The sequence below is a fragment of the Theileria parva genome, assembly GCF_000165365.1.
Source record: "Theileria parva strain Muguga chromosome 4 map unlocalized ctg_529, whole genome shotgun sequence".
Classification (NCBI taxonomy): domain Eukaryota; phylum Apicomplexa; class Aconoidasida; order Piroplasmida; family Theileriidae; genus Theileria; species Theileria parva.
In genome coordinates, this window is record NW_876246.1 from 515,452 (window position 1) to 537,540 (window position 22,089).

A 22,089-nucleotide genomic window follows, 5' to 3' on the forward strand; every position below is an offset into this window, starting at 1 on the left:
TATACACTATTCAATATACTATTTAATGTATATGTACTACACTGTATACCATATACTATTTAATATACTATTTAATATATTGTATGGAGTATATTATTCAGTGGGATCGGGTTCCCAGATGGCGATGGTTTGATCGTCGGAGACGCTAATGAGGTGATCGTTGGCCCAGGCAACGGCGTTAACGGTGGACGAGTGAGCAGCAATAACTGAGAGCAGTGACCCGAAAATCTTATTCCAAATGTAAATTTGAGCGTCCTCACTGCCGGAAACTACGAAGGACTCCATCGGACCGCCAAGAGTTGATCTGAGGACATAGCGGTCCTCACGGTGTCCACGGTAAGTCTGGATAATCCTACGTTCGTCAATGTCCCAGAGTCTCATCACAGGCCTCTGACCAGCCACACTGACGAGCACTTGATTAAACAGTTTACTACAAGTGACTGTGGTTATAGGGGCTGATTCAGGTATGGGAACAATTTCCTTACCCGACACAAGATCCCAAACCCTCAACATCCGATCCACAGTAGCAAAAATCGCCAAAGTCCCATCCATATTAATTGATAAAGTTCTTATTCTGGTCTCGAAGTTCCATTTACAAATTGAGTTTATTGTGTACTGAGTCAACTCGCTAATTGAAGTGTCAGGCTCAGTGCTGGTGCCATTTAATGCCACGCAGTTTAACTGGCCATTTGCAGCACTGGGCTGTTCAGATGTGGTTACAGCGTTATCCGGAGTATAAACAACTTCATGTAGCATCATCTGCTTATCCATCCCTGCGGTGATGAATTTCCAAGTGTTTGGTATCCAGGCCACGGAAGTAGCCACAGCGGTGTGCGGCTCAATTTTCTGTAAAAAATCTTCACAGAAAGGACTCCAGATGACAATTAAGCCATCGTTGCCACAGGACGCCAGTAACTTGCTATCCGAGCTCCAGGAAACACAGCTGACCACATTCCTGTGCACTTTCCAGCGGTAAATCACTTCAAACGGGTATGTTGCAGACCATAAAATTACACTCTCGTCCTTACTTGCCGTTGCGAAAAACTGACCGTCTGGAGATATCGAGACGTCCCAAATCTCGTCAGTATGACTCTCAAGTCTGGCCAACAGTCTTGAAGGTAATTTTGACGTAGTACAACGGTGGTCAAATAATAGTGGGTACACTGCACACTCATCTCCACTGTCATAATGGTTCAGACAATGCAACTCCTGTAGCTCCACAGCCTGCCTCAATAACGTCTAATCCAATCAATCATTCAGTTATTTAAGTTATTTATGTTAAGTTATTTGAGTTATTTAGAGTGTGTAGGGTGGGTAATTTAGGTTAACTAAATTGGTTAGGTTAACAGAGTAAATTAGAGTTGTTTAGGTTAACAGGGTTTTATACCAGTAGGCGGTTTGGAGGAATGGTAACGGAGGGTGAAATTAGGCATTGAATATGTTTCCAAAGTTTCTCACGAGAGTTCTATAAATTTATTAACACAATTTTACAGATAAATGTGTAGGTATACTTTCTATGTATTGGTAAATAGTGTTATTACTTGGTGAGCCCAGTTAAGTTCAGATTTTAGTGACTTTGAGGGGTAAACCATGAGGGTTGAACACTGATGTACACGCTGCCTTGAGTCCTCATCAAAAGCCTCAAGTGACATGTGCTCTACAATAAAATAAAATAATTAACAAACAAATTCATAGTTAAAAAATTAATTAAATGAATAAATAAAATGAATAAAATAAAATAAAATAAATAAAATAAAATAAAATAAATAAATGAATAAATAAAATGAATAAAATAAATTAATGGAAAAAACGAGTGGAGTGAACCTCTGAGAACTTTTAAGGCTTCATCGAAGTTATTATTGTACAGGGCTTCGAAGAAAATCTGTTGCGATATGAGGAACCTACAGGCGTTAAAAACGCTCTGGTCAAAGTTAAACCGGTTCAAAATGCCCTTTGCGTCATACAAATTACCAGAAAGTATAAAACTCTCCAAATCGTTCGTTTCAGAGTCCTGATATGCACAACTCGACTCCTCCTGAAGCACCTCAAAACTCCTCCTATCACATAATTTACACCGTTAACTCATCAATTTCTTATCACATAGTAATACATAAGTTGTAATTAAAGTAAATTAAGGGATAATTAGTGTTAGAATAGAGTGTTGAGTACCTGTAGCCCATATCACGGAGTAATTGCATTATTATCCGGAGTAGTTGGGATTTGGAAAAACCATTCCAAACGTCAAAAGATTGATCCAAACCCATCAACTCAAATTTATGTGATAAAAGTTGTTAAGTAAAGTGGAAGAAGGTCATTTTAAAAATAGGAAACAAAGTCCCTTATGTGTATTAAAAATATAAAAACAACCAAATTAATTATAAATCTTTAAACGAAATAATAAAAGTTCAAATGAAAAATATTATTGAGAAGAAATAATGAATAATATACGAAGAAGAAAATTTAAAGTGCGGATAACGGAAATTAACTCCACAAAAAACTAAAATTTCACACTATTCTTCAATCTTTAAACAAAATTTCAATTTTTCATTATTTTTAATTACATTTTACTGTGTTTATAGTAATTTATTATGCTAATAATTTTTAAACATTTGTACAGTTATGTTGTTATTTTTTAATTTATACTCTTCCTATGAGGAATTAAATAATCTATTCATCCCTCTGTAGATAAGTTTAACAATGAACAAGGAACGCGAGGTACTCAACTCAGTAAAGTTCTCAAACACAACAGCTCCTGAGATTATTCCAGAATCCAAACTATTTCCTAACAAAGAATCGCAAAATTCAGGAATCTCATCTAAAAATTCATTAGAAACTTCATTTAGAGAGAGAAACTCGAGGCTTTTATCGGTGGAAGATTTATTACACAAGAGAAATGACGTAAATTCTATTCCTAAGGTACGATTTACTAATTTTAACTGTTAAATTTAGTTAACTTACATCTCCAAGGCTCAAAGACTTAAGAATTTAGAGGAATCTAAAAAACGGGAACAACTTGAAGCTATTCAAAATCAAGAACGCCTTAAAAGGAAACGAAAAGAACTTTTAGAACAATCCGTACCAAATTATTCCATACTCTTATCCCTATTAATCCCATTTTACCATAGTTATATTAATATTTTACATATGTATGATTAGGAGCGCCAGAAAGAGCATGAGCGTCGTGAGTTACAGAAGATGAAGGAGGTTGAGAGGCGGAATGAGGAGCGTGAGAGGAGGGAGAGAGAGGAGTTGGAGCGGAAGGAGCGATCCCAAATGCCAGTTAATAGTGATTTAGCTCACTTGAATTTGTTAAAATTACCAGAATCTGAAGTAAGGGAAGAGTTAATAGAGAAGGAGCTGGAGCAAATAAGGCTTCACTACTTAGGCCTGAATAAGGAGAAGAAGAAGGTCCTAAAGCCTTCGGAGAAGTTTAAGACTATTTTCAACTTCGAGTGGGACGAGTCTGAGGATACTACAAAGTTTGAAAATAATCCAATTTACCAGGACAGACCAGAACCTCAACTACTCTTTGGACGCGGTTTCAGAGCCGGTAACACTCACTGAGTTAATTTTACCGTAGGAATTGATGTCAGAGAACAAAGAAAGAAGAATAACTTCTACGACGAACTCTCGAGAAAAAGAGCCGAACTTCCTCAAACCACTCCAAAACCACCCGAACCCACCCCTAAACACGAAGAGGTTACTACCATAACTAATATTAACTATGTAAATATTAACTAGTGTAAATATTAGTGTAAAATTAACTATATAAATATTATGTGATTGAGTAAAATTTGTGTTAGGAATCGGAGGTATTGAGTAATCATTGGACGAAGAAGAAGCTGAGTGAGATGACGGAGCGTGACTGGCGTATATTCCGTGAAGATTTTGAGATTTATATTAAGGGCGGGAGAGTACCTCCACCCATCCGGACTTGGGCCGAATCGCCACTACCCTGGGAACTCCTAGAAGCCATCAAAAAGGTAACTCCACAATCTTCTCAATCTCACTCAGTTAATCAAATTTAGTTAATTTCACTAAGTTAATCAAATTGATTTAATTTCATATAGTTAATCAAATTGATTTAATTTCATATAGTTAGAAAATTGAGTTAATTTATTTTAGGCTGGATATATTAAGCCTACGCCGATACAGATGCAGGCGATACCAATAGCACTTGAGATGCGGGACCTGATTGGAATCGCAGTGACGGGGTAATGTATTTTCTGTAAATTTAATGTTTAGTTCTGGGAAAACTGCCGCATTTGTCTTACCTATGCTCACTTATGTTAAGAAGTTACCGCCACTAGATGATGAAACTTCTCTTGATGGGCCTTACGCACTTGTTCTAGCTCCTTCCAGGTTCACACATAGTTACTCCAGTCAGTTAATTATCAACCCAGTTACCTAACTGTTAACTCAGTAACTCTGCTATATAATGATTTAGGGAGTTGGCACTTCAGATATATGATGAGACTGTTAAATTTTCGGCGTTTTGTAGTTGTAGATCAGTTGCCGTAGTTGGTGGTAGAAACGCCGAAACTCAAGCATTCGAACTACGTAAAGGGTAATTCCATCACTATCCAATTATCTTAACTATGTAATAATATAATTATTCAAATATATAATAATGAATATGATTAGATGTGAGATAATAATTGGTACTCCGGGTCGTGTGAAGGATTGTTTGGATCGTGCCTATACGGTGTTATCGCAGTGTAATTATGTAATTCTTGATGAGGCTGATCGAATGATTGACATGGGCTTTGAAGATGTTCTCAAGTATATTCTCGACTGTATCCCCTCCACTAATCTTAAAGACCGAGATGAATCCAGTGCTCTACAACAAGTATCACACTATCTTACCTTTTACCCCTAAATTACCCCTAATTAGTACTAAATTCACCTTAATTATACCTAAATTACCCCTTAATTATCTATAAATCCGATATAATTACTTGTAAATAATCTATAGTTATTTTATGATTAGTAAAATAGTGTTGTGTAGGAACTGAGTACGAAGGCGGGTCATAGGAGGTATAGGATAACTCATATGTTTTCAGCAACTATGCCTCCAGCAGTTGAAAAGCTCACGAAGAGATATTTAAGAGCGCCGGCATTCATATCAATTGGAGATGTTGGAGGCGGAAAAACCTCAATTACTCAGCGTCTAGACTTTGTACAAGAGTCTAAGAAGACAAGACATCTTGAAGAAACTCTAGAGACACTTGAACCGCCCATTATCATCTTCGTTAACCTCAAAAAGAACACCGACGTCATCGCCAAACATATCACCAAAATCGGTTACAGGCATCCCCAACACTATTCTATCATACCACTCAATTATTTACTATACTATTTATTATACTATTTATTATACTATTTATTATACTATTTATTATACTATTTATTATACTATTTATTATACTATTTATTATGCTATTTGTTATGCTATTTGTTATGCTATTTGTTATACTATCAATAATATAATAATAATTTAATAATAATAATGTGTATTAGAGCGGTATCGTTGCATGGTGGGAAGACGCAAGAGTCGAGAGAGGACGCGTTGAATAATTTCAAGTCTGGCGTTTATGATATTTTGGTGGCGACAGACGTTGTTGGTAGAGGCCTAGACGTTGAGGGAATTAAATGCGTGATCAATTATGATATGCCCAAAGATATACAAACTTACACTCACAGAATTGGTAATGCTATGATGATAATATTATTTTAGGACGTACGGGTCGTGCTGGGCTCAAGGGACTTTCAATTTCATTTGTCACCGACGCAGACGTTGATCTTTTCTATGACCTCAGACAACTTTTAATCTCAACTGACAATATCGTACCACTCGAACTCAGCCAACACCCAGCCTCCAAAGTTAAACCAAACCAACCACACCGCAATATCACCAAATAAATTCTCACCATATTATTAATATTTTACTAATATTACTAATATTTTAATATATTATTATATTATATTGTAAAAATAATTTAACATTGTAAACTTGTAAATTCTGGTAGTAAATAAGATTCTAGTTGGATTTATGGAAATTTTAAGAGTATGTGTAGATGAATTAGTTGGATTAAGGGTAAAAGTATTATTGTAACTGTTACCCCATTTAAGAATTCGTTATATAAATTTATAATTGACTTTTCTTTTCGGATTTATTTATTTCATCTCCACATTTTCTATCGCCTTATCTTTCAATTTTTAACTTTTTCATTAGGTTAGTTTAGTATACAAGAATTATCTTTGTTAACAGTTATATTTCTCAATTGTCTGTTTGGATTCCATTTTATTTATCTTTATATAATTATTTATATTATTCTAGAAATTTATTTTATTACCCGACATTTTATTATTAATTTTTTTATAGATTCTCATGATCCAGATCAAACAATTTTAAACCACCCAAATTCATAACCAAGTTAACAAAATATTATTTGCCAATCTTTAAGTATTGACAAAATATACTAAGTATTGATTGAGTTAACGAAATATCAAGTGATTTCCGAAATATTTACCAATCTAAGTATTGATTGATTTAACGAAATATTGTCTGAATTTACAAAATTATTACGGAGTAAATAAAATATTAGTGTTGAAGATGTCTACAGCGGATCAGGTGGTGGTTAGGGTGAAGAAGTTCTTATCGAACCCGATTTTGAGTAGGAAGCAGTTTTCAATAGAAGTGTTACATCCAGGCCGCAGTAACGTGTCAAAGACAGAGTTAAAGGAACGTTTAGCAAAGCAGTTCAAGGTCAAGGATAGTAAGACAGTAGTGTTGTTCGGCTTAAAGACACTGTTTGGAGGTGGCAGAAGCACAGGTTTCGGTTTAATTTATGACAATTTGGCCTCACTGAAGCGTTACGAAAGGAGTTACAGACTTGTGAGACTGGGAATTGAGGAGGCGAAGCCGAAACTGGGCCGTCGTGCCAAGAAGGAACTTAAGAACAGGAGGAAGAAAGTTAGAGGTAAAGAAAAGGCTAAATGCACAGCTGGCAAAAAGAAGTAAACTAACAGTACTCAATATTGTGTACAACAAGTTACATATTATTTACACGTGTTAACTCTCTCAATTTGTAATATCTTATCCCTTAATTTTTCTTCTAATACGTCTTCTCTCAGTTTATCCTCTGGTATTTTATCCTCCCTCGAGACTTGATCAACTTTAATAATTTTTTCCGATAAAAAATATGAACTTAATCCCATCAACACAAGTATATGCCTGAAATCACAATCAATATTAATAATATAAATAGTGTAAATAATTTAATATTAATATAAATAATATAAATATTGTGAATAGTACCATAGCGAGTGTATGAAGAGGTTATTGACAGTTTTGGTATTGGGATTTCTGTAGAATTTAACAGCTTTATGCGTTACAACTGCGTTTGGAATAATCGTCGCCAGGAGAAACTCGCCCGGCACAAAACCCACCAAATTACAAACCTAACCACAACACATTCATTATTATATTAATAATTATATTAACTTAATAATAACTTGATAAAATTGTGTAGAAGAGTACGAGTGGTATTGACGAGAGGAATGTGATCCATTTAATGGAGGCGGTAGCAGTTTTTCTACCGGAATCGTCATCAATTCCATACACTTTAAATAAGGCCTTGTTATAGTCACCACGATACAGCCAAGACAGAGTATAAAAATGAGGCAACTGCCAAACATACATTAAACCAAATAAAAGCCAAGGCTCAGGCAGCAATATGGAACCCTAAAACCATTCATTATAGTTTTTATACTAAAACTATTCATTATAATATTTATACTAAAATCATTCATTATAATATTTATATACCCCGGCGGACAGACATCCGATTAGTGGTGGAACACATCCTACAACTGATCCGATATGTGTATTCCACTGTGTTTTTTCTAATGAAGATTATTTAAAAATGAAAAATACTCTTTAGAGGGGTGTAAACAAGAGTGTAAAGTGCGATGTTCATAAAGGCTAGGAGCATAGGATTTAAACCGCCAGCCATATAAAGTAAAAGGCCGCCAAAAAATGTAAAAGTACCGCCAATCACTCCCGCCTGGTACGGTGTCACAATTTTCCTCGGCAGTGGTCTAATCATACATTAACCCATGATAATTATGTTAGCCCATGTAAAATAATTAGTGTAACATGAATTGACAAGATGGTGTGGATGTGTTACCTGTTTTTGGTACGGTTCATAATGGAGTCGGAATCACGTTCAATGATTTGATTAAAAGTATTGGCGGCGGCACTGCAGAGGAAAATGCCTCCACAAGTTGTAAGAAAACTGGCCGAAATCATCGGGGAAACCATGAGAAAACCACTGGCGCCAGTGGCAGTAACCCAAAGTGATAATTTATACTTGGATAACTTCTAAAATCATATGTCAACTGGATGGAAAGTACCTTTATGGAAGTTAAGGAAATAGGCTTGTAAGCCGAATATAAAAGCCTAGAAAAGGCTACCATAATATAACTTCTAGTATTACAAAGGTAAAATAAACGTTAAACACCCATTGAAATGGTAAATTTACTTTAAAAAGTCATTTAAATGGCAAATTTCGTTTAAAATTATCTTGTTAAAATAAGTTAAAAGGTGAAATTGAGAAATTAATTAACATTGTGAAATGGAATCTTTATTAAAATAACACATAAAAATATGTAAAAAATATGTTAAAGTATTACTACAGTGAGTTGGAGAATAAAAAATTGAATGGGTAAGACTAACAAATTAAAATTAAAATATGTAAAAAATATAAATTAAACTTAATTAGTTGTAAAATATTAAGTTAAAAGTCAATTAGAGGATAGGGGGAGAATTTTGTGAAAAAAGTTAAAAGTTGATCAATAGAAACAAAGTTAACAAATTAAACAAATTATATAATGTTAAATATTTAATAATTATGAATAATAATGAAGTTGATGATGGCTGGGTGGGATTCCAAGGTTGTAAATTTGAAAATAAAGTCAACTTGCAGTGAAATAATATTTAAAAATACGATCAATACAAAAATGTAAAATTTAATATTTTTTATTATTTATGTGGTTTTATTTAGTTTAAAGTAATTCCCCCATGAACAGGAATCTTACACAAAAAGTGTTAGTTTAAATCTATTTTAACTATTTTTTAGACACAAAGAGTGCTTTAATATCCTGTAAAATATATAAGCATCCGTGTTACTAGTTTTCAATGTTATCTCTGTTCTATAGCCTTTAACATTAAACACTGAGTAAATTATGTTCCTTTAATTTAAAATACTCCTAGAGTTTAGTTATTATGGTTAAAGTTAGTCCGTCAGATCTCAGTCAGGGTACGTTTAATAAAAATCTGATTTATTCCAACGTTTAGAGGAACTTGAAATTGGACTCTTGGACTGGGTTTCTGACGATGATGAAGAGTTTGATAAATCACAACTAGATAGGTTTTATGAACTAGATCCGCCAGTCACTCTCGATAAAAGCTTTAAAAGAACCTTAATGGGTACTTTTTCTCTAACAAATTAAAAAATTTTTTAGTTTTGGGATTACCAGTTGTTGGACCGGAAAAACATGACAGACTTCGTGATGTAGTTCGGAAAACAATAACCAAAGAACTGGAGAAAAAAGGTTAGATTTAACCCTCACACTATACAATTATTCATTGAGTTGTGTATTATATTAACTGCGAGATTATTTACTGGGTTGTATAATTGTGTCAGGATGTGAGATTCAAACGCCGTTTGTATTGGAGATACCAACGGATAACAGTAAGCAGACGAGAGGGTTAGCGTTTTTTACGTTTGGGACTCCATTTGAGGCGAATATGGCCTTGAAGTTCATAAACAAGTTTAAACTCGACTCATCTCACGCCTTTAAGGCTATTTTGTTGGACAACTTCGACATGATCGTGAGTGACGACAACAAGTGTGTGCCTCCACTAAAGACCTTTGGCTTTACAAGGGAGGGTATTAGGGACTGGTGGACTATGGGAGAACGCATGAGAGACCAGTTTGTGATTAGGTATGCAGACAAAACTGAGGTGTACTGGTTCGACTCAGTCCACAGAGAACCAAAATTAGCATACGACGGCTCAAGAGAAAGAGCTGAAGGTAGAAGAGCGTGGGCAGATCAGAAAGTTGAGTGGAGTCCCAACGGCTCCTATTTAGCAGTTTACAAGTGGGCAGGAATAGCTCTTTACGGTGGAAATAACTTTGAGCTGAAAATAAGGTTCGAGCATAAGAATGTAAAGAACATACAATTCTCACCTTGTGAAGAGTATCTTCTCACCTGGGATGGGTTAAAGGGTGAGGATAGGCATGAAAGGTCCATTTGTATTTGGCGGGTTATCACCGGTGAACTTTTGAGGAGTTTTCCAACACCTTTAAAGTCACCAAAAGGCGGTGATTTCCCTCATCTCCTTTGGAATAGGACTGGAAAATACATTGCAATGTTGAACCAGTTTTCGGAGGGCAGTGAAGTCATGGTTTACAGACTACCTGAGATGACACTCATTGAAGGACCTGATGGGAAACCAGCACCTCTCAAATACGCCGCCGAAAAATTCGATTGGTCTCCTCAAGACGACATCCTCTCCGTCGTTATTCCAGGCTCTTTAGATACCCCAGGTAACCTCATCCCACATTCCCAGATTTCAACTTAACTACTATTAGAATTAGAATTAATATTGGTATTAGAATATTTTGGCAGATGTTGAGTGTGGTATTTATTAAAATATCACAATTTAATCTGCTATAATAACGTTGTAGCTAATTCTAGAATCCGCCAACGATTCCAATAAAACCTACACACACTCATACTTACACACTTTAACACATTTATATACATATATTTACACAGTTGTATACATAGAGTTAGATAAATGAGATATGAGACTGATTGAAAATTTAGCGAGATTGGTATTGGTTGAGATTCCTTCAAGGCGTGAGTTGAGTTCAAGGAACGTGTACAACGTCTGTGAAGTTGCAATGCACTGGCATTCGAAAGGCGATTGCCTATGCCTAAGGGTATAAAAATTTTATTAAAAATTTCATCTAAACAAAAATTTCATTTACACAAATTTTAGTAAAATTTCAACATATTGTTTAGACGACGATATCGAAGAAGACTGGAAAGAAGGGCAGGAAGCAGTTTAATCAGCTTGAAATATTCCGTCTGAGAGAAAGAAACATACCAGTTGATACAATACAAATACAAGATGCAACTGTTAAACAGTTACACTGGGAAGAAGGCGGAAGTATCTCACCATCCATTACTTATTTCCATTATACCTTAAACGACTTAATTATTCATAGGTAAGAGATTTGCGTTGATTGTTAAGGATGAGGAGACGAGAAGCCACTCCATCAGATTTTACAAGGTCTCTGATGTCGGAGCTACTAGAGACACTGTCGTAAGTTTTTATACAAATCTCACTACCAATTTTTACCATATAACAATTTTACTATATACAAAATCTTAAGATTGTGTAAATTTATGATAATTTATGTGTAGTGGACAACGACATTTGATATTACTTCGCAATTGAACCATATGCAATGGTCACCAGCGGGAAATTACTTTGTTCTGGGCGGATTAGGCGCAGAAGGCTCACTCTTCTTCTGTGCATTAAACGATAACGACAAAGTCGACGTATCTCACCAACAATTATTCACTACTCTATAATTGATAGATTAGTTACAACCAATAATCTGTAAACTTGGTTAATCTGTAAAATTGGTTAATAATGTGTAAACTTGGTTAAAAATGTATTAATTGGTTTGTAGGTGTTGTATAAGGATGAGCATTTTATGATGAATACGATAAGGTGGAGTAGTTGTGGAAGGTACTTGGCAACATGTGTGAATGTGCCGATGCCTCAACATAACGCCACAACTTCAGACTCATTCAGGTATCGCTAAACAGTAAATGAGTTATAATATTGTTTAGGTATAGTGCAGAGGCTGGATATTGTCTGTGGACGTTCCAGGGCAGACTACTGTTTAAGGACAGGAAGGAGAATTTTTACAGCTTCGACTTCAGGCCTCACCCAACACCTTTACTCAAGAGGTCGGAAATTGAAAAGATTAAGAAGAACCTGAAGGAGTACACCAAGAAGTACGACCTCATCGATGAGAAAGAGAGGAAAGATTACAGAGACTCATATTTACAGAAAAGACAAAGTAATCTCGACGCCTTCAAACAATTATACTCATCACTCCTACAATGGTACACCTCACAGGTAATTTCACACACAACCCATCACCATATTACAACCTCCCACACATATAACTAATACAATTGATAGTATAATAATAAATAGTATAATAAATAGTATAATAAATAGTATAATAAATAGTATAATAAATAGTATAATGTTATGATAGGATAATTATTTGGAGTTCAAGTCGGGCTGGGATAAGTTTTTGAACCCGTTGGACTGGGAAGTGACGGACGATGTATATCAGGAAGTGATAGACATAAAGGAGGAAGTTTTTGAGTAAAAGAATAATGCAATACCATATATAATATGTATTAGTAAGGATTAGAAAAGTTTCTGAACCACCCATTCACTCATGAACTTTTCAAGTTTTTCAGCAGAAGCAGGCGGCTCCCCTGTGTAAATTAGAGCATTTAAAACTCACCTGAGGTACAAAGGTATTTAGCGCCATCAACGAAATGCTCCAAGTCAGTCACAGGCCTCAAATTCTGGTCATAAATCTTACGAACTGGACCAGCTATAAGAGTTAACTCCTACAACATCTCATCCAAACAATAATTAATTAGGTATTAAATTGAATAATTTATGAAATTTGATGAATAATTAGCAATTCATGGAATTCGATAATGAAATTGCATGGATAATTGATAGTTGAGTGAGGACAAACCTTTCCAATTTCAATTAGCAGAGTTTTCATGGTGCGTATATAGGGTCTGATGTAGAAGGAAACACCGTCGTGATGTTTATCACCGTTGCGATAAAGCCAAACGAGTTTTGGAGGCTGAATTTGGACACCAAATTTCCTAACCCCGAGAGTGTTTGGAGGAATTACAGGACCCTTCTGTCGTGGTAGAACAGAGGAATAAACCTCATGAACGCGACTGTAAGACTCAGTACTTCCGTCAAATAAGAATAGATTCTCACGACCGGCAAGGCCCCTACCTCGGCCGCTTTCATCAAATCTTTCCCTGTGGCTGCCAGTGAAGAACCTGTGGTCAGTTAGCCTCTCAAACACACTTCGCTCCTTAAGGCCTTCAGGGTTCTTGAAAAGCTTATTATGGTATCTAGGAACGTCAGAATTTCTCAAATTAGCGCCCGTTACAGGCTGTTTTACAGTCTTGGGAGATAGGTGTGCAACTTCACCCAGTTCCGGAGTAAAACAAACCTTTTCCCTACTAGAGTCATCTCCCCTAGCACTTACTAACTGAAGTGACAAATTTTAACAATAAATTAAGGACTTACAAAGGGGTTTGGGTTATAATTACAGTTTTCGTCCAGATAGTGGATAAATCCAGTCATTTAGGCTTTAAAAACACAAAAGCTCACTTAAGTACGGAGAAGCTTGCTTTTAAATCTCAAAAATCATCCTCAGATCCCAGGACTGGAGTCTTCCCAATTTCACCTAGGTACACAGGGAATCCAGGGAATGCATCAAAGTGCGTCAGCCTTCCAGACTCCTTAGTACAAAGTCTCATGATTCCTCCACTTAAACACCCTTTACACACTAAAATGTACTAATTATTCAATAAATAATGAGTTAATATATGGATTAAAGGATACATATTCAATAAAGGTTGAATGTGTGTCATTATTCAATAGTTGAAAGTCTATATTATGAAATTTTTATCTAAAAATATTAAATAAATTATATAAAGATTAAATCAATTGAATGTGTATAATTTTATGGAATTTTATCTAAAGATGTAAGGAGAGTGACAGATTAAAATGTATGAATTTAAATTATGACAAGCCGTCTTTGACTTCTCTAACGGCGATAGAGCTTAAAACAGTATAAAAATGTTGAACCAAAGGATCATCAGAAAGATTCTCAGGAGGGACGGGATCATTGGCAGGATCAGGCTCTTCACCGCCAAGCGAGTCTAAGTTTTGTTTGTATGACAAAGCGGACTCTTTAGCAAGTTTGTATCCGAGTTTAAAAACACTGAAGATTTTGTGTTTTTTCATTCCCCTGGGAGGACTTGAGATTACAACTTTCCAATTCATGCGCGCCTTGTCATAGGAGACTCCTTTGGGAAGCGATTGCGTATATTCGTCCAAAAGATCATATTCATACTCCTCCTTGAGAGCCTGGGCCCCTTTTAGACCCTCGTCCTTGTTCTCACACTTGAATTTGAACTTCACAATCGTGTCATTCTCAACCTTGTCAAAACACCAAGAGCTGTTTTCAGCGTCCCATTCCAAACCTTCACGCTCACTGTCAACCCTGGTTTCCCTTTCCCTAGGCTTAAAATCACTCGTGTCCTCCCTCGGGGAGTCCTTGTTCGATTTCTGGTGTGAACCCTCCTTCGACTCTTTTTTGTTCTGGTCTTGAAGAATGAACTGAGCTGCAAGGGTCGGGTCTAAACTCAAATGGGGCACTGGAGTCTCCAAAGTCGTCAAGATCTTCTTCTTTCGACCTCTGGTCTCAGATCTCTTCTCCATCTTCAGAATCTTCTCCTGCTTGTTCCGGTTAAACAGCTGAATTGCCCTCATCTTGCTCACCCAGAAACTCTCAGCCAACTCCTTGGCACCCTCGCTGCCAAACAGTGAGACTGGAAACGATTTTCGCCAAATTCTGCCCTTGTACTCCCAAAACGTAAGCCATCTTCCGCCATGTGAGTAAGACCCGTTGTCGTAAACCACCCCGCCAGAATGCTCCAGAAATGCCAAGCTATATTCAGCCTCGTCTTTAAAGTCGAAAAACTGGTTATAATTTGTGGGTGGAATTCCCGATTGGTGATGTCCGAACGCTGACATTGGCGGCAAATTCTGACTGCTCAGACGCCCTAAAACTGCCTGAGGTGTCATGTGATCCACAGATCCCATGTCTTTCCCCGTAAACCTCATCGGTGGTGGCACATAAGCAAACTCACTCATATTCATATTGGCTTGACCCATATTAGGTTGACCCATACTCGGTTGGCCCATATTCGGTTGACCCATACTCGGTTGGCCCATATTCGGTTGATTCATCATGGGTTGGAAGACAGGAAAGCCCATGACTGGGAATCCAGGGTGAGGCACGTGTGGGATGGGCATGTTGGAGTGAGGGATCATAGGTTGCTGGGTCTGATTCATGTTAACTGAGTGGTTCATCTGTGGATTAAACTGGCCCTGCATTGGGACGTGATGAACTCCATCAAATGACACTTGGTGTACATCTTTTTTCAAGTGTACATCATTCGATTGTGGATTATCCTGTTTTGATTGTAGATCATTTGATTGTGGATCATTCGGTTGAGAATTGGTAGGCTTTAAGTCTTGTTGAGAGGTTTGTGTCTGGGATAGGGACTGGTTTTGATTTACCGAGGCGTCGGTTGCCAGGGTCTGGTTGCCTTCAAAATCAGCGTCAGTTTTACTTTCACAGCCAGAAGGGTCGGTTGATTCATATCCGGACTCTTTAGTTACCAACCTCGTAGCAGGCATATCAATCAAAAATTAAAATACATTCAAAGCGTAGATCAAGTCAATGTCGGAAATTCAAATTAAAAAAATTACAAATTGTCATCAAATCAAAAACTCACCGTCCTGCTGTTACAAGGAAGATTAAACGACTTAATTTCAGTGGAGAGTATGAATGGAACCTCAGAGAATCCAAAGGAGTAGGGAATTACGTTAAAATATACGTCACTAATTATTTTACAAGAAATAATGAAAAAATCCAAAATAATAAAACAGGTATCAAAATGATAAAAAATTGTTATCAAAATGAATCGCAGAAGCGGGGTAATTGAGACATTGAAATAAACAAAAAGTGTGTTTAATAATACTTGCAATTTATATTGATAAAAACAGACCAATATAATAAAAAAGTTTCCATAAAATTTTGGTGATATATCATATCAATAAAATTTTATTTATGATACACATATAAAGTATACAATAATATATATAAGATTTTTGCTTAAAATGTATTAAGTTTATGGAAAAATGTTCTTTTGCCCAAGCTTCTAAGTTGGGGTGATTCAAGACATTTTATTTCAACTTGTTTAAACACTTTGGCACAACATTTTGCACAATTCTTTTTCGCCCAAAACTTATAGCTACACTACGTACTTACTCCTCCTATTTTATCAAAATTCCCTTCAACTTTTTATGCCTTCCACATTTCTTACTTAAAATTCCTTTCCCAAACACTTGAATTCCTACTTCATGAGACTATTCTCACAAACTAATATCATTTTCTCGAAAATTCCACTTATTTTAATTTCATTTATTACTAGTTGACTTACCATAATAGTTATTTAAAAATTTACATTTACTTGGTCTTTTTATTTTTAAATTACGTTATTCCACACCTTCCCACTGAAAAACCACTCATAATATTAAAATTTCTTATATTAATGAATATTTTGAAGGTGGCAAACTCTCAATTTAACCTCAAGTATACGCTGGAAAATTATTTTACGCCAGATTAAAACTGAAATGGAAATCTACTGCATACATGGCCTGAATTTCTTGGCCTCTACATTGTTATGTGAGGAAAATGCCGTCCCTGCTGGGACTAGGCTTACGAAAGACTCTGTATCCTGGGGGTTATCGGTGGCTCCGACGTACTGTTTCATAACTATCTTGCCATTTTTTTTATATGCGTAGGCCTGGTTGTGAAGAATTGGTTTTTTCGAGACAGAACAGAGCCAAACAACTTCAGATGAGGGGGAATCTGAAGTAGACCGGGTATCTGGATCTAAATCAATCAAGTCTTTCACTTTTAAGGGTCTTCCTGATATAGGACACGATAACAAATTTTTAGGTTTTGGAGGAGGTTGACCTTCCGTCTTCCTCTCCTTTGAATTTGATTTAGATGAGGAATCTATACCCCAAAAATTCGCTCCAGGTTTATAGTCTAAATCCTCTTTAAATACATTCTTCTTTGTCTCAACATTAGTGTTTGGCTTCTTGGCCGAGTCCAGTGAGTACAAATTATCAATAACCAATTTACGCTTCTTTTCAAGCTCCTCCTGTTCCTTCTTTTCATCCTCTTTTTTCTGCCACATCTTCATGTCAGATTCCCATTGAGACAGTAACTTCTTGTTCTTTTCCATCTGCTTTGCGAGTGACATCAAAATGCACTCCTTGCAGTAAATGTATCCTGAAGGAGTGGTCACAGGCTTCACTGCAGTGGCTAAACATAGCCAGCACTGTTCAAACTTTCTCATTGAAGAGGATCCCAGCCTCTGCTTCAGTGTATTAAAGTCTGAAAGTAAATTGCTTATTGTGAACACTTACCTTTGACCTTCTTCCGCTCATGATATGTAAAAATAGAGCCCGCGGTATTATTTTTACTATGCCTAGTCATTTTTCGAGGGTTTAAGATAACAAAAATTCAAATCAAAGATATTAAAACTTAAAATATCATATCAAAGATCGAAAAAATATACTCAAAGAATAAAAGAAAACTATAAAAAATAAACAAATTAGGTCACAAAATTATTCTACATTTATAAAAAACCATTAGTTACTACATAATGAATATGCGATGGAAAATTAAAAATAATTGGCTTTGACCGTTCCCCAGTTAGTATTTATGACTATACACATTTAAGTATTTTTTACGAGTTTTAAAATGAGGAAATTGTAATTAGTTGAAATTTTAATTTTAATTTAAATTACAATGGAAAATGTTGTAATTAGAGACAGTGATGAGTGGGACTCAATAGAGTTTTCCCTTCAACTTCGCTGCCGCTCATCTAGGGTTAGATTACTTCAGGCCTGGAACGTAATCAGGCCAGAATCACTATCTATGTTTAACCGACGCAGCAAGGTATTTGTTTTAAATTTATACCCTAATGTGTACCTGTTGTGTTAGAAAAGATTTGTCTAGTCATAGATCTTTAAGTTAATATTAAAATTTTAGAACATGCTTGTTCTCGAAGCATTCGTTGACACAGAATCTCTCGATCGCTCAAACTCAGTGCAGGATGTGTGTACCAGGGGATTCGATATTGGTGCTCCCGGCTTTCTTGTAACTTTTGGGAATCTGAGGTATGTTTCAACAATAATTTTATGTTTAGTCTTTCTGGATTCCCTCTATTAAGCACTGATTCTAAAGGGAAAACGCTTTTGGACAATGATACATGTTTGTTTATTTATTTTAACTTTGTTTAAATAGGTGCACTTGACCCGAACGGTAACCCATTGCCTTCTAAAGCTCCTTCTGATTTTACCTCTTCAATTTATGGCGAGAAGAGGGTTTTCGACTACTTCGTTTGCGATGTCGGTTGGTTGTTTTATACTCTCAACGATTTTTTAGGAGTAGGTAAGTCTTTGGAGGTTCCTGACGTAGTTGAGGCTCAAAGATCCAGAGTATCGATGCCCGTAGAATATGACTCTTACTTTCTGACAAATTCAGAAAATTTGAGACTTGATTCTTTAACAGTTTTTGCTGGATCAAATGAGACCGAAAATGGCTCCGTGGAACTTTCTAGTGAAGCTCAATCCAAGGGTGTTTTACCCCAAAACACCTTCAAGCATAATTACATAATTTACGACTCATCACAGGTATTAACAAAAACATATTATTCAGACTAAATTACAAATTGTCAACTGCTTAATTGAGTCTTTAGATTTTACCGAGATATTTAATTCAATTTGAGTTTGACCCTAGTGCTGATGAGTCTTTTGCACTTCCTCTCTGCGATAACTGTCAAAGTGATGTGTCCACAATATACTGTCCTTCAGATAGCGCAAGGTATGTTTTATTAAATTTTATTACTTTTAGGATTTGCTCCAAGTGTGATGTTCGTCTTCACTCTAACAATAAGGTTGTTTCACGGCACATTAGGGTCCCCTTAAGCGAGGTACTTTTTTATCAAATTAACATCCTTTTTAGATGCCTAGGCCTTACTCCAAGTGTAGAATTCACCAGACAAAGTCATATCATCTTTACTGTACTGTCTGTGAAACTCCAATTTGCCAACTTTGCACCGTCAATCACATACACGAACTAGGTACTACCTCATTTAACTTATATATTAATTTAATTTCAGAAGGTTCAACTTCTTTTATTCCTATTTCAACTGCTTATGAGGCTGTGGTTCAAAATTTAACCTCCACTACTGACTTTTCTTTGAGGGAGAGGAAGAACCAACTTTTGGATATTCTCAAAAAGGTTGACGAGGTTAAAACTCAAGTTTCTACCAATTGCCAAAATGTTGAGGCCCAGTGTTACGAGAAGCTTGAATCTGCACTCAGTGACCTTAACAGGATGGTCGAATATTCTCTAGAAGTCGTTTCTACTGAGCAAACTGAGAATAAGAGACAGCTTAATGAGATTAACTGGTCCGAATGCTTTGTAGATTACATGAGGAGCACTCTTTTACCTGCTGATTATCTCAGGTCCTGGCTTCGTCATTGCAGACTCAGGGATGAATTTGCCCTGAACAGCTCACAACAACCACTCAAAGAACTATTTCCTGATATATCTCTTGAGGCTGAGCTCAGCATAATTCCAAAAGACACACAGACTCATTTCCAAACTAAGATTCATACATAATGTACCATAGACTTTAAAAGCCACCTCATTAAACTAATGCAACTGCACATGTATAAAATAATATATATACCATAGAATAATAAAGTATATGTATAAGTTACGATGTTAAAGTATATTTATGCAAGTTCATGGGTACTAGAGTGTTCCTCCTCGAGGAATGGTTTTGTGGCTTGATTATACATTTCAGTTGGTTCTGAGTCTGGACTCATGTTCTTTACGACGTCAAGAGCTCCTAGAAATCTTCCAGCAAGAACAAACACAGTTGCGAGCACTGAGCGCCATGAGGGTGAAAGCTGGGCTGAGCCTATGACAAACAACAGTGCAACTGATACAAGTTCAAGGCATCTCCAAGGAGCCTGACCAGTTTGTCTTATTAATCTGTTTGAAACTACATTTTTCATAAATGGGAGAGCTCCCACCGTGAAGAAACAGCCCCATACTTGCCAAGTCCTGGCAGCAAAGGGGTCAAATGGTAAATCCCGAACCAAAACTGTGAACTCTCCACTAAAAACTATGGCTAATGGGAGTAATAGAGCTCCAATTAGGTGCTGATGGTTGTGTAACGCGTTTCCCTTACCATTTACGACGTGTAGAGCCCTTTCCATGCATCCGGCTCTGAAAACTGCAGCCAAAAGAGCGTAAAGGCAGGCCACGGTAACAACGCTTCCTGGGGCAACCTTCGAATCTGTAGCGCCCAGAACAAACGCCAATAACAGAAAGCCAACTGCCTTCCATCTCAGGGGCATGTACTCTTCTCCGCAGGCAACAAAACGAGCTGCATGATGGGCTGCAACTGCTCCAGACGCCAGAATCGGGAATGCCGCAGTGCTTGGAGCTTTTGAAAGGAGGACATTCGCTGATGATAACATTGCAACGTACGATACTGTCGGCATGAACAATTCCTTCAAAAGCTTAGAATCTATGTTTACAGGGGGGAAATAGGCCAGTTTGGGGAATGAAGCTCCAAAGTCGCCAAGGACCCAGGCAGTCCATAACCCCTGAGCCAGTTGCCACCACGTAACAAATAACGGAGCTGGGAGCACAGTAACAAACAGAGTATGTACCACATAAACATTACTTAGAGTCAAGACAATAAATAACACTTCAAGTGTCAAGAGGCTTGGGTCCGTAAAGTATGATTTAACACTTTCCCATCTGAAATATCCCTTATAATTATCCATTTTTAATAAAGAACTACAAATCTCTTAAAATTAATTTACACCCTGGACAGGCGAGTTGGTTCACTTGGTTCCCGTTTCGATTCTCATGAATCTAAAAATGTGTAAGATGAAAATGGAATTTTTAAAACTTAAAATACAATAAAGTAACATAATGAATTATAAATAATAAAACTCATAAAAGTGAGCGGTATTTATGGAGTTTTAATGGAAATATAATTAATATAATATGTTATATCACTAACCTTTATTTTAAATCTTTTTTACATAAAAATTAGATAATAAACCTAGTATCAAATGATTCTTCCCAAAATTTAGTCTATTTTACAAGTTATTTTCCATATGTTCACAAGCTCAATAAATGGGAATGTTATCGAGTGACACACACATGATGCACACAACGTGCAACATTTGATACATGGCATTTATTAAATCATAATAATTTAATTCATTTTATTTTCAAAATTTATCAATAATTCCGAGTCTATTATTGAATTATGTTAATCAAAATTTGACCTCAAATATATGGAATCACCTTCTCCTTAGGAAGTGCTTCTTAATTTACTTGATTTTAATACAGAAAGGCCTAACTACCGAGAAATAAAAATTAAATAATAAATTAAACTGGGTTATCCCTGTCTATAAAGAGAAGTTTAGAGATTTACGATTATGTTACACAATTTGAGTGGATGTTACCAATAGGGGTTGGAAGATGCAAATGATTGACTCTAGAAGATTTCTATAATATTCAGATCATTCATTTTTGTTTTTTTCTTCCCATTCTTTAGGGGTGTGACATTTCATGCTGAATGCGTGGATTTTATCCATTTCCTCGGATAAAGCTGAGTTCACCAATCGATGTCGATCCAGGAGGCTTTTCCCTTCAAATAAACTTGATACTATTACAGCATCAAAGGCTGCTCCACATCCTCCTGATTTGTCTATTAATTTTAAGATTGTTGGTGAAAGTGCAGATCTAATTTTTTCTTCAACTACTGCCCTAACCATCTTAAAAATTTCCTCTAAAATATTGAAATATTAAATAGTATTCTCTGAATGCGCTTAACTGTAAAATATAGATTTCAAATTACGATTAATATTTGTTTATTCCCCAGCTTTTTCAAGTGGCGGGATTCTTTAGCTATTTATTTTATATGTATTATATTATTCCCTAGAACTTTCTTTATAATTAAGTTATTTGATTATAT

At 36.1% G+C, this 22,089-nt stretch overlaps 11 protein-coding genes across 11 annotated transcripts; 4 read left to right on the forward strand and 7 right to left on the reverse strand.

The window, feature by feature from the left end:
- Positions 1-64: 64 nt before the first annotated feature.
- wdr26 (WD domain G-beta repeat protein) lies at positions 65-2,508 on the reverse strand. Its single transcript, XM_758806.2, has 5 exons — positions 2,170-2,508; positions 1,825-2,057; positions 1,542-1,657; positions 1,388-1,465; positions 65-1,239 (listed from the first exon to the last, which is right to left on the reverse strand). Exons 1-5 carry the CDS (start codon positions 2,262-2,264, stop codon positions 94-96), a joined length of 1,668 nt encoding a protein of 555 aa, XP_763899.1. The 5' UTR covers positions 2,265-2,508; the 3' UTR covers positions 65-93.
- Positions 2,371-5,987, forward strand: RH21 (DEAD/DEAH box helicase family protein). Its single transcript, XM_061305954.1, has 12 exons — positions 2,371-2,916; positions 2,950-3,075; positions 3,157-3,550; positions 3,581-3,699; positions 3,804-3,983; positions 4,126-4,214; positions 4,246-4,362; positions 4,448-4,567; positions 4,645-4,849; positions 5,009-5,310; positions 5,521-5,708; positions 5,738-5,987. The coding sequence occupies exons 1-12, from the start codon at positions 2,698-2,700 to the stop codon at positions 5,920-5,922; spliced, it is 2,244 nt and encodes a 747-aa protein (XP_061161121.1). The 5' UTR covers positions 2,371-2,697; the 3' UTR covers positions 5,923-5,987.
- Positions 5,988-6,079: 92 nt separating this feature from the next.
- rps24 (40S ribosomal protein S24-1) lies at positions 6,080-7,052 on the forward strand (the record flags this gene model as incomplete). Its single annotated transcript, XM_758808.2, has 2 exons — positions 6,080-6,235; positions 6,386-7,024. Exon 2 carries the CDS (start codon positions 6,617-6,619, stop codon positions 7,022-7,024), a length of 408 nt encoding a protein of 135 aa, XP_763901.1. The 5' UTR covers positions 6,080-6,235; positions 6,386-6,616.
- Positions 7,053-7,062: 10 nt separating this feature from the next.
- Positions 7,063-8,778, reverse strand: COX10 (protoheme IX farnesyltransferase; the record flags this gene model as incomplete). Its single annotated transcript, XM_758809.2, has 7 exons — positions 8,419-8,778; positions 8,193-8,386; positions 7,940-8,103; positions 7,832-7,908; positions 7,544-7,747; positions 7,322-7,464; positions 7,063-7,237 (listed from the first exon to the last, which is right to left on the reverse strand). The coding sequence occupies exons 1-7, from the start codon at positions 8,479-8,481 to the stop codon at positions 7,063-7,065; spliced, it is 1,020 nt and encodes a 339-aa protein (XP_763902.1). The 5' UTR covers positions 8,482-8,778.
- Positions 8,779-9,088: 310 nt separating this feature from the next.
- Eif3b (Eukaryotic translation initiation factor eIF2A family protein) lies at positions 9,089-12,513 on the forward strand (the record flags this gene model as incomplete). Its single annotated transcript, XM_758810.2, has 11 exons — positions 9,290-9,323; positions 9,362-9,493; positions 9,529-9,618; positions 9,711-10,616; positions 10,900-11,015; positions 11,098-11,245; positions 11,304-11,401; positions 11,503-11,640; positions 11,775-11,899; positions 11,938-12,229; positions 12,375-12,491. 11 exons carry the CDS (start codon positions 9,290-9,292, stop codon positions 12,489-12,491), a joined length of 2,196 nt encoding a protein of 731 aa, XP_763903.1.
- TpMuguga_04g00269 (p25-alpha family protein) lies at positions 12,480-13,874 on the reverse strand. The gene is made up of 4 exons (XM_758811.2): positions 13,451-13,874; positions 12,876-13,412; positions 12,633-12,741; positions 12,480-12,603 (listed from the first exon to the last, which is right to left on the reverse strand). The coding sequence occupies exons 1-4, from the start codon at positions 13,505-13,507 to the stop codon at positions 12,533-12,535; spliced, it is 774 nt and encodes a 257-aa protein (XP_763904.2). The 5' UTR covers positions 13,508-13,874; the 3' UTR covers positions 12,480-12,532.
- A 40-nt stretch (positions 13,875-13,914) lies between these two features.
- TpMuguga_04g00270 (AP2 domain protein) lies at positions 13,915-16,131 on the reverse strand. Its single transcript, XM_758812.2, has one exon. The coding sequence runs from the start codon at positions 15,632-15,634 to the stop codon at positions 13,949-13,951; it is 1,686 nt and encodes a 561-aa protein (XP_763905.1). The 5' UTR covers positions 15,635-16,131; the 3' UTR covers positions 13,915-13,948.
- Positions 15,736-17,696, reverse strand: TpMuguga_04g00271 (Nitric oxide synthase-interacting protein-like protein). The gene is made up of 2 exons (XM_061305955.1): positions 17,438-17,696; positions 15,736-17,405 (listed from the first exon to the last, which is right to left on the reverse strand). Exons 1-2 carry the CDS (start codon positions 17,505-17,507, stop codon positions 16,642-16,644), a joined length of 834 nt encoding a protein of 277 aa, XP_061161122.1. The 5' UTR covers positions 17,508-17,696; the 3' UTR covers positions 15,736-16,641.
- Positions 17,697-17,747: 51 nt separating this feature from the next.
- TpMuguga_04g00272 (B-box zinc finger family protein) lies at positions 17,748-19,783 on the forward strand. The gene is made up of 9 exons (XM_061305956.1): positions 17,749-17,972; positions 18,066-18,193; positions 18,223-18,287; positions 18,321-18,428; positions 18,462-18,709; positions 18,775-18,899; positions 18,930-19,008; positions 19,041-19,158; positions 19,198-19,783. The coding sequence occupies exons 1-9, from the start codon at positions 17,823-17,825 to the stop codon at positions 19,701-19,703; spliced, it is 1,527 nt and encodes a 508-aa protein (XP_061161123.1). The 5' UTR covers positions 17,749-17,822; the 3' UTR covers positions 19,704-19,783.
- An 11-nt stretch (positions 19,784-19,794) lies between these two features.
- Positions 19,795-21,251, reverse strand: TpMuguga_04g00273 (putative integral membrane protein). The gene is made up of 2 exons (XM_758815.2): positions 21,127-21,251; positions 19,795-20,975 (listed from the first exon to the last, which is right to left on the reverse strand). Exon 2 carries the CDS (start codon positions 20,882-20,884, stop codon positions 19,820-19,822), a length of 1,065 nt encoding a protein of 354 aa, XP_763908.1. The 5' UTR covers positions 20,885-20,975; positions 21,127-21,251; the 3' UTR covers positions 19,795-19,819.
- Positions 21,252-21,485: 234 nt separating this feature from the next.
- Positions 21,486-21,974, reverse strand: TpMuguga_04g00274 (putative bolA-like protein C8C9.11). Its single transcript, XM_758816.2, has one exon. The coding sequence runs from the start codon at positions 21,887-21,889 to the stop codon at positions 21,635-21,637; it is 255 nt and encodes an 84-aa protein (XP_763909.1). The 5' UTR covers positions 21,890-21,974; the 3' UTR covers positions 21,486-21,634.
- Positions 21,975-22,089: the final 115 nt, after the last annotated feature.